At 28.7% G+C, this 17,010-nt stretch overlaps 1 protein-coding gene across 1 annotated transcript in view; it reads left to right on the top strand.

Moving 5' to 3' along the window:
• The window catches only part of LOC145753207 (E3 ubiquitin-protein ligase UBR4-like), a 48,838-nt gene that overhangs the window by 7,494 nt on the left and 24,334 nt on the right, over positions 1-17,010 (top strand). Inside the window, exons 17-54 of the mRNA XM_082569605.1 lie at positions 152-262; positions 519-638; positions 821-1,036; positions 1,320-1,403; positions 1,546-1,678; positions 1,806-1,896; positions 2,336-2,594; positions 3,220-3,392; positions 3,826-4,030; positions 4,182-4,322; positions 4,651-4,836; positions 4,952-5,070; positions 5,196-5,272; positions 5,351-5,467; positions 5,624-5,807; positions 5,946-6,195; positions 6,271-6,367; positions 6,521-6,680; positions 6,940-7,087; positions 7,424-7,573; positions 7,917-7,999; positions 8,493-8,698; positions 9,275-9,423; positions 9,496-9,571; positions 9,905-10,060; positions 10,479-10,714; positions 11,395-11,589; positions 12,021-12,197; positions 12,403-12,561; positions 13,458-13,647; positions 13,862-13,909; positions 14,046-14,189; positions 14,483-14,544; positions 14,895-15,059; positions 15,462-15,579; positions 15,865-15,969; positions 16,321-16,388; positions 16,843-16,989. Coding sequence (XP_082425731.1) covers positions 152-262; positions 519-638; positions 821-1,036; positions 1,320-1,403; positions 1,546-1,678; positions 1,806-1,896; positions 2,336-2,594; positions 3,220-3,392; positions 3,826-4,030; positions 4,182-4,322; positions 4,651-4,836; positions 4,952-5,070; positions 5,196-5,272; positions 5,351-5,467; positions 5,624-5,807; positions 5,946-6,195; positions 6,271-6,367; positions 6,521-6,680; positions 6,940-7,087; positions 7,424-7,573; positions 7,917-7,999; positions 8,493-8,698; positions 9,275-9,423; positions 9,496-9,571; positions 9,905-10,060; positions 10,479-10,714; positions 11,395-11,589; positions 12,021-12,197; positions 12,403-12,561; positions 13,458-13,647; positions 13,862-13,909; positions 14,046-14,189; positions 14,483-14,544; positions 14,895-15,059; positions 15,462-15,579; positions 15,865-15,969; positions 16,321-16,388; positions 16,843-16,989 — 5,505 coding nt within the window. The remainder of the gene's footprint in view (positions 1-151; positions 263-518; positions 639-820; positions 1,037-1,319; positions 1,404-1,545; positions 1,679-1,805; positions 1,897-2,335; positions 2,595-3,219; positions 3,393-3,825; positions 4,031-4,181; positions 4,323-4,650; positions 4,837-4,951; positions 5,071-5,195; positions 5,273-5,350; positions 5,468-5,623; positions 5,808-5,945; positions 6,196-6,270; positions 6,368-6,520; positions 6,681-6,939; positions 7,088-7,423; positions 7,574-7,916; positions 8,000-8,492; positions 8,699-9,274; positions 9,424-9,495; positions 9,572-9,904; positions 10,061-10,478; positions 10,715-11,394; positions 11,590-12,020; positions 12,198-12,402; positions 12,562-13,457; positions 13,648-13,861; positions 13,910-14,045; positions 14,190-14,482; positions 14,545-14,894; positions 15,060-15,461; positions 15,580-15,864; positions 15,970-16,320; positions 16,389-16,842; positions 16,990-17,010) is intronic.

Genomic DNA, 17,010 nt, shown 5'->3' with positions numbered 1-17,010 from the left:
AGCTTCAAAATTTAATCCTAAATTTTTATTTAATATTAATTATCTGTTAAGGTTAGATTAAATACACTAGGTAGATGATTAAAAGTTAATATATATTTTTTTTTTTATATTTTTTATGTTTTGTTTCTTTATTTTTTTGTTTTCGTTTCAGAAACTTGAAGATGGAGATTTAGAGAAGGATGTAAAAGTTGAAGTATTCCAACTTTGTTTATTTTTGTTTCATACTTTAAACATAGATGGAAAAAAACATTATCTTAAGCTTGTAAGTCTATTAAAATGTCTGTTTATTTTTTTAGTAATAAATTGCTTAAATATATTAAATCAAATTATATTAGGTTTGGTGCCTTTAGAAATATTACAATTTTTTTATTAAACTATTGTTTTTAGATATTTTTAGTATGTTATTGTCTTTTTTTTATTATTTTTTTCAACATTAGGCTTTAGCTTTTTAGAAATTCACAATTGTTAAACTTGCAAAAAGTTATTGACGACAAAACTCTAAAAGTTCATTGTTTTAGGTTGTGGATGGAATAATTAACTCAAAAAACAAACCAATTGTTTCAAGAATAAGATTAATACTTCTCTTGGAATATTTATTTCATTATTTTTCAATACCTTTTCAAGACATCTTAGAACAAGTATGTATATAAAAAATGACCAAAAAAAATTTTATGAAAAATTTTTTTTTTTTTATAAAAAAATTTTTATTAAAATTATTTAAAATTTTTTATTTTTTTTTGTTAATTAATCTAATGATCAAATAATTATTAGAACAAAAATAAATCATTTTTGTCTAGATATTGTTTTTAATGTTTTAAAGGTTCGATTTAACTTTTTTGAACCCCTAAACGTTCTGTCATCAACCGATAACGAGACCCCCCGAGAAATATATAACTCGGCAAAAAAATACTTGAATTTTACCCAAAATGATGAGGCGGATAAAACACTGAAACGGGATAAAATTAAATTTTCTTTGTTTCCAAATTCACCATTGGGAAAAGAAAAGAATACAAAAGAAACAACAACAAAACATCAGGTTTTTAATATTAAATATATATATATATGTCTTATTTAGTTATGCAAAAAGGTTTACTTTGCTAAAGCCTATAAGCCTAATCGTAAAGTAACTTATGTTGGGGTTATTTTAAAAAATCTAATTTTTGTCCCAAAGTATAAACTATTCACTTATAAAAACTGCTACAAAATGAAAACAGTGGGTCTTAAACCCTGGATTTTAATTATTTTTAAAAACACCAATTGTATTTTCTTATTTAATGACCTAGTATATACTAATTTTGATTTTATAATTTTGATTTTAGAATTTGTCTTTTCATTCCTCGGTTTATTTTGAACTGGTATCCAGCAAAGTTCGAAACAATTCAGTTTGGACAACAAAAAGTGAAGTAAGATTTAAAAAAATTTTTAAAAAATAAATAAAAATATCGTTGCGAAATTTATTATATCTACATAATTTTAATGTTTCAGAAATTTAATTTTAAAAAAAATCTTTTTTTTTTGTAAGTAATATTGTTTTGTTTAATATAGGCATTCCAGATTATATTTGAAAACAAGGAATTATACGAACAATTATATGATGCTTTTTCACACAATTTATCTTGTATGGCTGTTAATCAATTTTCTAACTTTGATGAGAAAGACAAAATAAAAGAAAATGATGGTAAATTATATTGTAAAAAAAATAACAATTAAGATAAATTTAAACTTTAAAATCAAATTTTTTAAATCTTGGTTTCTTAAATTTTTCTAAAAATTATATTTTTGAAAATTTTTTTGATTTGTTTCAGCTGCGATTGGTAACCAATTATCAGAATACAATTTTCAAATAACTTGGAGATTTGCGAGTGAATTCCCGCCACCTAATTCTATCTTAAACAAGTATGTTTTAACATATTCTTATGTTTATAAAAATCATGCCAACAATATTTATTTTATTAATTAAAGCCCGCTCTACAGTCAGGATTTTAATTTTTTTACAGGCAGCATGGTGTAGTGGTAAGAACGCTTGCTACACTACACATGAGGTTGTGAGTTTAATTCCCACTGCTCTCATGCCGTAGCGCCCTTGAGTAAGGCGCTTTAAACGTATGAACTCCTGCTGAGTCAGCACTTGATCAGCAGCATAATTACTGGGCAATTATAATCTATAATATCCCAAACTGCTAAAGGCAACTCGAGACTAGGTCGGAGTAACTGATGTTACTCTATGTTTAAGTCGCGCATTCGACTTTCCCACATCGAGGATAAAAACATATACAAAAAAAAATTGTCATAATATAATCACAATTCAAAAATTTAACAGATTTCTCTTTTTTAGGATTGAAAATTCAAATCTTCAAAACGCCGGTGAAATTTTGCTGTCTGTTAATTATGTCAACAACAAACTTCTGACAAGCAAGACAACGGACACTACACCGACCGAAACGACCGTCTCGTCCGACTTGTGGGAGGAAGGAGTTGAAAATTCGGTCATGGTAAAAATTTTGGACGAAAATCTTCACAAGTTGGCCAAAATTACCGAAGATAATTTGAAAAAGTTGATTGTGGAACGAAAAAATGAACCAAGTCTTATTGAGGTTTGAAATTAGGTTTTTGAATTTTTAAAATTTTGAATTACTCTTAATTTCGGTTTTTGAACAAACTCTTAATCTTTATATTTTTTATTTTTTACTTTTTTTTTTGTATATATTTTTATCCTCGATGTGGGAAAGTCGAATGCGCGACTTAAACATAGAGTTACATTAGTTACTCCGACCCAGTCTCGAGTTGCCTGTGGCAGTTTGGGATATTTTATAGATTATAATTGTCCCATAATTATGCTGCTGATTAAGTGCTGGCTTAGCAGGAGTTTATACTGTTCATAGTGCATTACTAAAGGGCGCTTCAGCATGAGATCGGTAGGGAATGAACCTACGACCCTCATGTGTGGTGTAGCAAGTGTTCTTATCACTACACAACGCTGCCGGTTAAACTAAATTGTTTTTTGTAATTTACGGTCTTAGCTTATTTCCTCTTAAACTTTACTATCTTTACTAATTTTATTTTTTTTACAGCCCTTGCTAATTTTCTTTGTACTTCATGGTTTTTGCTTATCATCTTTAGTACGTTATTCTTGTACTTTCTGTGCAAGAATTGCTAATTCTTGTACTTTACTGTCCTTGAAAAAAGAATTGGGTATAATGTAATTTTTTTTTGTTTTAGTTAATGAGCATAGATTGTACTCTAACTCACTTAAAAGATCATTTTTGGCCGATCGTTCGAACCAAATCGAAAGAAATTAACCCAGAAAGTGATCAGTCAAAAAACAGTCCAATGTTTAATAATCTCTTACAGACTGTATTAAAAGCTATACAAGTACATGCTCAAATGTGCAGGTAATCAATCAATCTTGTTGGTTTACTGTATTTGCTTAAAATGGTGTCCTAATGGTTAAAGGTATTGGAAATTATTATATAAGGGTGGGGTTTAATTTTTCTGAGTTAAGTTAAAATTATAGTTTATACATGGGGTTTTAAGTTGAATTCCCACTGCTTCTCTGTTGGTTCTGTAGTATTTGCTTTTAAAATATTACTTTTAAAAGCCAAAATGTTTTTGCCAGTCAATAAAACTGATAATGGCAACACATGTCTGGGTTGGAATATTGAAAATTATCTTATATTTAGGTCGGAGGTTTACTTTTCAACTTTAAAAAAATACATATTGAATATTGAAAAACAGTATGCTGTTAACAAAAATTAAACAATGTGTTTTTTTAAAATTTTGTTAATGGTTGTTTAAAAGTTTTAACTGCTTATTTTAAATTTCTAGATCTCATGTCTTGAAAGTTGCTCTTCAAAATGATCCGGATAATTCGTGCAAAGATACCTCCCACCCCTCCTTGTGTGCACTCATGCATGTTATTGATGTGGACATTGCCAACATCACGGAGTCCACCAACATCCCAATTCCTTTTGCCATCAATCAAGTCCTCATCTCGTGGATCCAGGAAAAGAAAAAGATAAAAGAGCTAAAGGTGAATAAAAATCTAAAAAAAATTATTTTTTTTAATTTTTAAATTTTATTTATTAATTTTTTTATGTAAAGGCTTTTAAAATTTTATTATTTCTTTAATGTTTATTTTTTAAAATCTTTTTTAAATTAATTTTTCTTATTTTGCCTTTTAGGAATCTTTGAGTACCACTGCTGGCAAAGTGAAACCTACCATTGATTTTTACTTGAAGGTATTGAGTAATATTAACGGGGAAATTGGAAATATGGAATCAAAATCTTATTCAGTTATGCTCATACTTATTCAAGATTCACTGGTTAGTCAAATAATTTGACACATTTAAGTTTTATTAATATTGTTTGACGTTATAGTTGTATTTTATGAAAAATTTTTAGTTATAATTTAAGGGTTTAAATTTTGCATAAATTTTAAATAAACTAAAAGTGTTAATTTTGTAATAAGATAATTACATTTAATTAATGAAAAAAATGTCCATAAAAAATACTTAAAATGGCAAAACAAGAATAATAAAATAATACAAATGTTAAAAAAATGATAAATTTAGATTTTTAATCTTTAATTTTAGAATTAAATTTTAATTTTTTTAATGCTAGTAAAATACTAATAAAAAAAAATTTTTTTAGCTGAAACTTTGCGAGGATCTTGTTCTGATGCAAGATCTTCCTCCGGAGCAAATTGATGATGCAGTCATTCCATTATTAGCAGATGCTGTCTTCCGTGAATCCCAGGACTTGATTCGGAAGTCTTTCTGCATCCAGGAAAACAAAGACGCAGAAAAAAATGACGTTCTCAATTTCTATGCTCTTAAGGTGATAATAATCAAAAAATTAAAAACTACATTACTAGAATTTTTTTATTAATTTTTAACTTTAAAAATAATTTAATAATATTTTGTCTTAAAACTTGTGTTAATTGTTATTTTAGGGAGCTTATGACATCTTGGTTAATCACGTTAACCCAAAAACTGGATTAAATAACAGCTCGGTGGCAGTTGGATTCATCAACTTTCTTGAAGAGGCATTAAGCAATGAAAGCATGCAACGGTAGGTGTAATATTTCAAGAAAAAAATATGGATTTGTTAAAAAAATTAAAAAATATTAGTTCCTGACGGTGTAGATTAAAAATTAGTTTTTGTAAAATTGTTAAAAGTTTCTGTTTAATTTTTAGAGCAATGTGCAAATTCTTTACGACGGAACAACTTTTAGAAGAAGCAAGCAAAATCTACAACAAAAAGATTTTTAACGGTATTTGTAATTATCTACTGTCAGTTGGACTTCAAATTTTTACAAAACTATCTTTTTTTAAACCCTTTTAACTTACAGGTGAAGTAGTTAACCACAAAGGTGATATTACTAAGTTGTTGCTTAGCAACCAACAACTTACTTCTACTGAATATTCAAATCAACTTCTACAATTTATCGCCAAACTTTGTAAAACAGGTATTCAAAAAAAATTATTTAAATATATAAACAGTTGCAATTATTATATAAAAAAAACGGGACAAATTGACAAAAAATAACTAAAACTCAACAAAAGAGTTAAAATATAAATTTTCTTGAGAGAAACAAAAGTTTTGAGAAAAATTTAATTTTTAGCGACAAAAATTAAAGAACCTCCACTTGAGTTGGTTTGCAGTCAGCTGTGTTCACTCAAGCTTGGTGCATCCGAGATGCGTGATTGGGTGAGCAATTTTGAACAAGAAATATCAACACCTAGTGGCAAAACTGACGACAACACTGCACTTTTGACGCTTGCAAATTACATCGTCAAACGAAAAACGTAAGAACTGTAGAAACGTATTTAAGGGATTGTAAAACCATGTTATAAAATTTTTTTTAATCATTTTATTCGCTTAAAATCTTTAATTAGTGACTAACTTCTTTTATTTTTAACTATTTTTAAATTTTTATTTTTTAGACCAAATGTTCAAGATTTGGCCAACTCACTTTTGGATGCGATTTTACCCATAGAAATCAACTCCAGCGTTGCCATGGCAACCTTGCTGTCAATATCACCAACTTTTGTCGTGATTTTAGCAACGTTGGCAAATGCACAAAACGGAAAAGGACACGCTAAAGTGCTCTCTTATGCTCTCTGGTGGTTGGAAGTTGCGACAAATTTGATTTTGAACGAGGAAAATGCTGAGAAAATTCACTCTCAAAATCAGGTTTAATTCTTTTTTTTTTTTTTTATTTAAAAAAATTTAAATTGTTTGATTAATTTTAAATTTTTTATTTCAAAGAATGAGATCACAAGAGCAATGTCAACTTGTGGAAACTTATTATTTTATATTGGAGATGTACTAACTGCTATAGCAAGTCAAGAAAATAAAAATCAAGGTAAAGATACCTCGTGTTTAGTTGAGTGAAAAAAAAACATTTAATTCAACTCCTTAGACCTATTAAATTAATTCAAAAATTATAGTTTTTTTAATTTTTGTTTTGAGAAAATTAATCCCTTTTTTTAAAAACTGAATTTCATCTTTTTTGCAGAAGCTGATAGCTTCTCTTCCTGCTCCTCCCAGAGCGAGAGTGATGAAGAGTCATCCAATGAGGAGGAGGAAAGGGAGGAGAAAGATGAAGAGGAAGAAGGATTATGGAACAAGTTGTGTACTTACACGATCACACAAAAGAAATTTATGAACCAACATTGGTAAAAATAAAAAAAATTAAAAAATAATTTTAAATATTAAATTTTTAATTTTTTGTTTCAATAACTATATTTACCTAGTCAATAGCTTCCCTTACAGTCTAGATTTAAATTGTCTTAATATTATTGCAACTTTCAACTAATATTTGCTCAAAATAATTTACCCACAAGGCCTATTAACTGGACACATATACATAAATCGTTCACTAAGAAGCACCATTACATGTAATTTTTTTAAAAATTTTATTTTATTTTTATCAAGGTATCAGTGTCATACTTGCAATATGATCGACGGAGTAGGAGTATGTACGATTTGTGCCAAAGTTTGCCACAAAAATCATGATTTGGTGTATGCAAAATATGGATCTTTTTTCTGTGATTGTGGAGCCAAAGAAAACAAATCTTGCAAGGTAAAATCCAAGTTTTATTTAGTTGATAATATACATAACAATTTTACACATAATAAAGCATTACTTTATTCATTTTTGTTTCATCATAAAATATTATAATATGTTTGTTGAAATGCTTTTGTTGCTTAACAAAAAAACTTTCTGCTCGACAATTATATTACATGCAAACAGTTGGAATTGAACTTAGAACCTCTGCCAAATTTCATTATATTTTAACTATTGTAAGATGATATGTAATAGTATGCCAGAAGCTTTTATTTGCTATAGTGTTGTTGACACTTGGTCATTATTGCAAAATAATTAAAATTATAATAATTTTGTACATTCATGTGGCAGGCTTTGGTAAAGAGGGTGCCAGGAAGTGACAATGTGGCATCAGGAGTTTCAGCTTTCTCTGACACCCGCCTAACTTCTAGTTCTGTTTCAACAACTTCCACAAATATTTTGCCATCAAGTTCAACTTCAAAAACTTCAGTTAATAAAAAGGTGAAATTTGTATTCTAAAATATTTTGGGTTTGTAAAAGAATTCAAAAATAATTTACTTAAGTTGGTTAAATATAGTTTTTGTTGTGTGGAAAAGTTGACTTTACAGCTTAAACATAGGGTAAAATTTGTCACCTTAACCCAGTTTTAAGAAAATTTTTGCATTTGAGACATTTTTGATCATAATTGTCGAATAATTTATCTGAACATTGGTTTTTGGCTTAGCGAAAGCTCATATTGTTTGAATTGAACTCAGGACCTTCGTTGTCAAGTCGAGAGTTATAACCACATCACCATGTTGCCAATAAAAAATGACAATATAAACAAGTAAAATTTGTTATTTAGGACACATCAGCAGGAGCTAAAGAACCAGCCACTATTGCTGCTGAAAGATTAATAAAAATGGTGACAAAGAAAGCTAAATCAATGTGAGTATTACATAATCTTGATGTTTATTTAATTTAAATATTTTAACAAATTTTACATACAAAATATATTGTAAAGGTCCATAATTAATGGAATAAATAAGATAAGAGTTTTTGTAAAAATTATGTCTTACTTTTAGTTAAAATACTTTTTTAGTGTTATAGTAGTAGGTATTTATGTAAATACCGGCAGCCTGGTGTAGTGGTCAGAACACTTTCTACACTACATAATGTTCTGGGTTTAATCGCCACTGCTCTCATGCTGTAGCACCCTTAAGTAAGGCTTTATAAGCGGTATGAACTCCTGCCAAGCCGGCTTTTATATTACTCCGAACTGCCACAGGCAACTCGAAACTGAGTTGGGGGATTCGTTGTTACTCTATGTAGAGGCAGCGCATTTAACCTTTTCTGATCGAGGATAAAGATATATACAAAAAAAATAATCAAAGCTTTTTTTAATTAATTTCACATAAATAAATTTCATATAACATTTTAGTTTTAAAAGAGAAACAACTTTGATTGGACAACCCCTTGTTATAAGAGAAAGCAAGGAAAGTTTATTTCAAATGATCGGGGGTGGAAAGGTTATTGAAGGTCAAGAAGAGGTTACTGAAGGTCAAAAATCGATTGTATCGACTTTATTAAAGTTTCTTGATGCAATGAAAAGTGTGGTGGATTCTGACTCTTATAAACTCAATTCAGGTATTTGGTTTATTTTTGTATCAAAAACTTCTATTTATTTATTTCATTATAAGATATATACTTTATTAAAATTTTTCGTATAAAATAGGGAAATGTTAATTTTTTTTTGTATATATCTTTATCCTCGATGTGGGAAATCGAATGCATGACTTAATCATAGAGTAACATCAGTTACACCGACCCAGTCTCGAGTTGCCTGTGGCAGTTTGGAATATTATATAGATTTTAATTACCCGATTATTATGCTGCCGATTAAGTGGTGGCTCAGCAGGAGTTGATACCGTTTATAGCGCCTTACGCAAGGGCACTACAGCATGAGAGCTGTGGGAATTGAACCCACGACCTCATGTGTGGTGTAGCAAGTGTTCTTACCACTACACCACACTGGCGGAATTTACTACCCTAGAATGCTATACCAACTGGGAATCGAACTTATGCATTTAAAACTTTATTTTTTTAATTAAAGTTAAATTTTTGCCTTATAAAGCTTGCCTAAACTTTTACTATTATTTTATGCAAAGAAAAGTATTGTATGTTTCACTACAAAAATAAAGCTTAAACAATTTATCTTTTTAGCCAGCAGTACTCGCCGTGCTCTTAATGCGATTAATTCACTTCACAACACTGACAAAGAAGTGGCAGTAGTGAGCAACTTGATGGTTCCGACACTTGGCTCACAAGAGGGAGCCTTCGAGAATGTTAAAGCGAACTTCACTGGTGATCAGGTTAGAGTTCGATTAATATTTTTTATAAATATTTAAAAAGTATTTTTACACTTTTTATGGATTTTTTTATAGGCACAAACCATCAGACAACTTATCACATCAAAGTTTATTAGAAGAGTGGCAATGTGCTGTCTTTCCACTATGACAGGTATAGACATCAATTTTATAATAACTGTTTAATCAATTACCTGCTGCATTTTACTTGTCATAATATGGGTTCAACCCACAAATAATATTTGTTATTATAATTTACCCACCTACCACAAACAGCATTTATTCAGTGCACCTATAAGTTTGACATACATACATAACGGCTATATAGATATCTTTCACTAATCTTTAATATATAGCAATTATTTGCACAAACATACTACTCATACTTTTGTAAACCTATAGAAGTTGGTTTAACCTCTTTAAAGTATTACATTTCTAACATAAAAATGTAAAAATAGTGTTAAATTTTTGTTTATTGTTTAAACAGGTCGCAAGCAACATTTAGCGGTTAGCCACGAAAAAGGAAAAGTTACATTGCTACAACTATCTGCTTTATTAAAACAAACTGACACAAGTAAACGAAAGTTGACTCTAACTAGATTGTCAACCACTGCAATGCCTTTTCCTGTTACTACTATAACAGGTCAGTTTATTTATTATATTGAGTTATATATATGTGTAATTAAGTGTTGTAACTTTTGTATCTACACTTAGTTAAGTGTTCTAGTAGTAGTTCGAACTCTTGACTTACTACTAACTGCTTTAATGCTGTAGCCATCTTAAGTAAGTCAAAAAAATGAAATCAATTTCTGTTAATGCAAAAACCGAGTGGTGGTTTAAGTATGGGAGTATAATTGATATTATCTAAAACTGTTAAAGTCTTCTGGAGACTGGGTTGGTGTAACAAATGTTACTCTATGTTTTCCCATGCAGGGATACAAAATTTAAAGTTAAGCTCATAAGGGCAAAGTTATATTTATATAAAATTACAAAGTTTCTTCCCAAAAAAAATTCTTTCAATTAACATTTTTGGTAAACACTTTTACCTACAATATTTTTAGCAAATCCTTGCAATGAAGAAGTGCTTGCCGTGTGTGGTTTAAAAGATTGCCACGTTCTTATATTTGCTTCGTCACCGAGTAGTTCAATTCAATCTGGTACAGTTACTCAACACTTAGTTCTGCACCCTCAACTTGCCACTAGTAATTATATAGTGAGGGCAAAGTGGTTGCCAGCTTCTCCTTCTATTTTAGCTTTGATCACAGCAGATTTTATCAAGATTTATGATCTTTCGAAGGTAAATTTAAAAAAAAAAAAAATTTAATTTTTTTAATTTTTAAAATTGTTAAAATTTTTCTTTTAAACAATTTTAATACAACTATATAACTATTTAATTAGTTTTGAAAGCTCCATTTAAATTTTTAACAGTGTGAAGTTTTATAATTTTAAAAATGTAATTCACTTGGTCACCACAAATGGCAGTTTAATTTTTAGAAAGTATAGAAAAATTTTTAGTTTTAATTTTTGAGCTTTTTGGGCAATAGTGCTTGGTTGTATTTGCAACAATGAAGTGACTTTTATAATCAAAAAGCTGATAACAATATATCCTTGTTTAATCCCGGATGCTCAGAAATAAATGAGTTATTCGATTCATGCCTTGGATACATTTATTCATAATCAACATTATTAAATGTTTAACTAACTAGTCTTTTTTCCATTTTTTTTCGTTACTTAAAATCTGCATATTTCTGTGTTTTTATGATTAATTTTTATACATTTTACAATATTTTCCATACTTTTACCTAATTAAAATAAGAGTAAAACTGATGTTTTAAAATTTTCATAGCTCTTTTTAAAAATATATATATATTTTTTTTGATTTTATGTATATTAATGTGTATATTTTAAAGTATTGAAAATTCAAAAACTTTTAAATGCTAATTATTTATAACTATATACATTTTATAAATTTTTCAGGATGTTTTATCACCAATCTACTACTTACTTTTACCAACGGGGAAAATAAGGGATGCGACCATTATTTGTGGGGTTGAAGGTCCAGTGGACACTTGCATTATTGTGATGTCATCAACTGGTCATATATACAGTCAGTTATTAAATGATGATAGCTTAGCTGTACATGGTACATTCTATATGACTAATGTTTTAACTGTAAGTATTCTGTTTTATTCAAAACTTTTTTTTAGATTACTAAATAATTTAATTTATTTTTTATTTTTTTTGATATAAGGTTAATTAAATTTTATGAAATTTTTTTTAAACCATGTATTAAAATAATAAAAGCAATATATTTGAATAAAAAAAAAATAAAAAGTGAAGTTAAAAAATGTTTTTCTTTTTAATAATTTTTTGTAACATTTAATAAAACATTTTTTTAAAGTTTTAAAAAAAATTATTTAAGCAAAACCAATTAATTAAAATTTAAAGTTGTTAAATAGTAAAAGCTACTTGTAATTAAAAACTCAACACAAAAAAACATAATTTTGAGACTAATTAGGTTGTTTTTTTCTTTAAAGTTTTTTAGCAATACTTTTTTAATTTCTATTCAATTAAAAAAATTGAAAATGATTTTTTGTGTTTAGGTGAAGAGTGATTTATTGAAAGAGAATGGAGGTCAAATAGGAGGAGAGGGTGTTTCATGTTTTTATTCTCACTCCCTTAAACTCTTGTTTTTCAGTTATACCAATGGACAAAACTTTACTGCTTCACTGGATAAAACTATGGAAAATGTTGTGAAGTTATTTCCTATCCAATATAAGGTAAATATTTTATTTCTAGATTTTTTTTATCAAATTTAATTTTAAATTAAAAAAATTTTATAAAAAGGATAATAAGTGTTTATTTATTTACTCAAACTGTTTTTTTTTATTTTTAAAGATTAAATTTTTTTTTTAATTTTAAAAATCAAATTTTAAATCACATTTTGACATTAAAAAAAATTAAATTTTTTTTGTTACTGAACAGCCTGGTAATGGTGGTTCCTCAAACTCTCGCAATGTTGCTTTACATGAATGGAATGAAGTTTTAAATCACCCCGGTCTAATAACTTGTTTTTCTCACTCTAATGGATGTCCGGTTGTTATTATGATTGAACCTGAGAAAATTATGCTACAAGAAATCAAGGTTTTTAAAATTTGTTGCAATTTACTTTAAGTTTTGTAATTTAAAATCAAGAAAGTGGATATAATTAACAGCCATTGCCCATAAAATTCACATTTAAAGTGGAATTTATATATGTTTATGTTTATTTTAGCATGGTATTACAGGGTACGAATTACAGGGTACGAATTAACGTTTAAAAAACGATTCGCAAAAAATGAGGTTGCATTTTTAGAGCAATTATTAGGTTCAAGTCATAATCTTCGTTTTTTTGTAACACTTGACAAGTTGCGTGGCATTTTTAAAATATAACGTATTGTTAAACAATCGTTAATAGTATTTTGAACAAAAAACGTGACATTTTTAATTCTTTTAATTGCGCATCAACTGAACGATCTCGGGAGCGAAATTTACGCATTGCCAAAACATGAAAAGTTATTGTTATTAAATGCCCTATAGTAAATTTAAATTAGTCTAAACCGGTTTAAAATATATCGTAAAAATACACAAATACACACGAAGTTTTATTATTGCCTTAACCTTTTTTGGTTGATTCGCTATTTCTAATATATTTGTAAAAAACGATTCGCTAATTTTAAAAAACGATTCGCTTTTAGCGAATAGCGACCCGTTATTTCGTTTCCTGATATATATATGTATAAGTGTGTATGTATATCCTAACCCAAGTCTTACTATATGAAATTTGTTGTTTTTAGTGCCCAGGTTATTTATCATGGGTATATATTAGTTGTAAATTGCAACTATGTTACAATTAAAATGCAGCTTGTAAGACAGGCAATAGACCAGAGTTTGTTAATGTGCAGGAAAAATGTTTTAAATGTTACCAAAAAAATTTTTTATTGTATCTTGATTACTTTAAAGACATTAAACATCAGTTATATAAAAAATATTTTTTTAAGGTCACTTCAACAAAATCGAAGGTCATTGACCTCGTTGCAGTGCGACATGGTTCATCGAGTTTAATGAACGAGGATGAAAGAACGACGGTAATTGTTTTATGTGAGGACGGCTCGCTAAGGATTTATCTCGCTTTTGCTGATTCCACAAGATACTGGCTCAATTCCAGACTGTTACCTAACAATATTTTAGGTAGGATTTCTGGTCTAAAATTTAAGAAACAGCACAACTTTAAGGCTTTTCAACATTTGTAGTCCTATTACATTTATTTATTGTGTGTGTTTTGTAAATGGTAGTAAACAATATTGGTGGACTACATAAAGTTATTAAAAACATGTATTAAAAAGAACAGTGTTTTAAATAGTTGATTTGTCCAGTTGTAAATTAATTCAATTTTTTTTTTTAGGACATTCCAAACGCTCCAAAAAATCAATTACTGGAAAATCAAGTAAAGGTAAAATTTACTTATACAGTTACTTCTTTGTTATTGAATTTGAAATCGAAATTTTTTTGCTTTTAAATTAAGTTGTCAAACAATATAAAAAATATTTTTGTAACTTTTTAAGAGTGTTTTTAAAATATGTTTTTAGTTAAATCTGAGAAAGAAGAAACTACGTTCCCAATCGATTTCTTTGAGCATTGTCAGTTGTTTAACTCAACTGATATTGAATTTGGGGGTCAATTATTAGAAGTTTATAACATCGCCCAAATTAAAAACAGATTAAACAGCACAGGTAGGGTGTAAGACAAAGATTTAGTGTAAAAATTGATGTACATACATTTATTTTTTTTAAATTTATTAGTTTTTATCATTTTTATTTTAGATTTTTATCATTTGTGAGTGTTGCTCAAGCAATTTTTGTTGTTCAACAATTTTTTGTTGCTCAAGCAATTTTTGTTGTTCAACAATTTTTTGTTGTTCAACAATTTTTGTTGTTCAACAATTTTTTGTTGTTCAACAAATTTTTGTTGTTTAACAATTTCAAGTACTTATCTTGTTAAAGTTGTTCAATATATTGATTTTTAGGAATGTATGTGATGGCTGTAGGAAATTTTATCATCGAAATAATGAACAAAAACCCAAACATGGTAGGATCTTATTTTTAGTTCACCGATCTTTTTAACAACTTTTGATTAAAACTTTTTCATGTTCATATTGTATAATAAAATCTTCAGCAATTAAACTTTTTAATAAGAATACAGTAATAACCATGCCATAAGCTTTAAAATTATAAATATACTTTTTAAAATAACTTGGTTTAATGATTTTGGATCACTTGTACTTTACGGTTCTCAAAAAAAACTCTCATTCTTTGCGGTCCTAAGTAATATTCTCTCTAAATCTTTACAGCTCTAAGATTTTCTGAAAACCTTCACAAACAAGTGATCCAAAATTTTTCAAAAGTGTCTTACAATATTTTACAATATTTCTTTTTTAGGTGATTACTGGTGTACGAGTTCTGCTAGGCACGCAAGGTGGGATGTCGTGCCCAACCCATTTTATGATAGATGAAAGATATATGAGTTTGGGTCCACGACTAACCAGGCCAAGATGGTTTGATATACCACTATCTAGATCTGAGTCAATCAAGTTAAATAACAAAGTAGACATATTTGTAGTTTTCTTAAAATAATTTGTATATATATTTTTTTTTATTTATTTATTCTTGATGTAGGAAGGTTGTCTTCAGGACATGAGTAGCATTTGTTACCTGCTTGATAATTAAGCTGCTGATTAAGTGTTGGCTTGACAGAAGTTTATAATGTTTATAATGCCTTTCTTAAAGGCGCTACAGCATCAGAGCAGTGGGGATTGAACTCAGGACATCATTTAGTAAAGCCAAGTGTTCTGACTACTTCTAGACTTAATCCATTGTTTTTATTTTATAAGTAAATTTGATATGGTATATTTTTAGTGTTTCAATACACTAAGCAATGCTGTTTGTGTTTAAAAATTTGGTTTTTAAAAATTTGTTTTTTTTTTAAACATTTGAATTTTATTTTAGTTGATCTTGTTCTGTGGAACATCAGAAGATCCAAAAGATCACAACATGGTTGACAGTATTAAGGTTTATGGAAAGACGAAAGAGGCATTTGGCTGGCCACAAGATGAACCCACTATAGGTTGGTTGTATTATTATTGCCACAGTATTTTAGTTAAAAATGCTGAAAAAGTTATTTTTATGTTCAACATTTTTGTTGCACAACATTTTTTGTTGCACAACATTTTTTGTTGCACAACATTTTTTGTTGCACAACATTTTTTTGTTGCACAACATTTTTTGTTGCGCAACATTTTTTGTTGCACAACATTTTTTGTTAAATGCTATACTTGGATATTTGTATGATAACCACTGGTAAATTCTTCAACATAAAGCCACCTAAAAAGGTGTATTTTTTGTTTTCTAGGATCTAAACCAAACGAAAAAACAACAAAAACCAAGAGTGGGAGTGACAACGAATCTGAAGACTCAACAGCAACATCAATTGTTAGTAAACATGATCTCAATTCAGGTAAGTGTTATTAAAGTTAAAATAATGTTGGTTTTTTATCAGTAAAAAATGGTTTTAAGTGTATTGTCTAGTTTTTACTTAAGGCCTGTCCACGCGACAAGGTTACGTTGCGTTACGTAACTTTACGAGTTCTAGGGATTTCTTTTTAAGATTATAATACCGCTTACAAAATTTTGCGTAAATTACGCTCCAGCCACAAAACTTTACAAAATCTTACGCAACTTTTGCAAACTTTCGTACAAGTGAACGACTCTCTTCATTTTAAATGGTTATGCAATCTTGCATTGCGTTACGTTGCGTACGCCATGTGAACGGGCCTTTAGTAAGAAAAATTGATTATTTTTCTTTTAGGAATTGCTGATGATACTTTATTGTCATGTTTGTTTGCTGTCAACTGCACCTTTCAGAACTACTTTAAGGTAATTTTAATATAAAACTACTTTTATATAACCGCTTTAAACATAATTTTTTTTACTACAATTTTAGATAGTCGGTTTTTAAAATAATCCCATTTTAAAATATACCTTTAACCCCTTTTTGGATATATCTTTATCCTCGATGTGGGAAGGTCGAATGCGCGACTCAAACATAGAGTCACATCAGTTACCCCGATCCAGTCTCGAGTTGCCTGTGGCAGTTTAGGATATTATAGATTATAATTGCCCGATAATTATACTGGTGATTAAGTGCTGGCTCAGCAGGAGTTCATACTGTTTATAGCGCCTTTCTCAAGGGCGCTACAGCATGAGATCAGTGGGGATTAAACCAACGACCTTATGTGTGATGTATCAACTGTTCTTATCATTACACCACGCTGCCGGTTCCTTAGAATAAAAGAGATATTCCTAATATGTTTTAAAATTTTCTTCTTAGGATAATGTCGATAATGATCTTCGCATGAAAGCACTCAGTTTGACTTCTGACCTTTTGGTCCAACCTTTGACCTTAAGAGGTCATTCCACGGTCAAGCAGGTCATCATGAGGTTGTTCAACGACAAAAATGATTCTTACAAATTTCAGGTAATAAAAAAATCTAATAAC

The sequence above is a fragment of the Corella eumyota genome, chromosome 5, assembly GCF_963082875.1.
Source record: "Corella eumyota chromosome 5, kaCorEumy4.1, whole genome shotgun sequence".
Lineage (NCBI taxonomy): Eukaryota > Metazoa > Chordata > Ascidiacea > Phlebobranchia > Corellidae > Corella > Corella eumyota.
The sequence above is the reverse complement of the archived record's forward strand: the minus strand, read 5'-3'. Positions and strand labels throughout refer to the sequence as shown.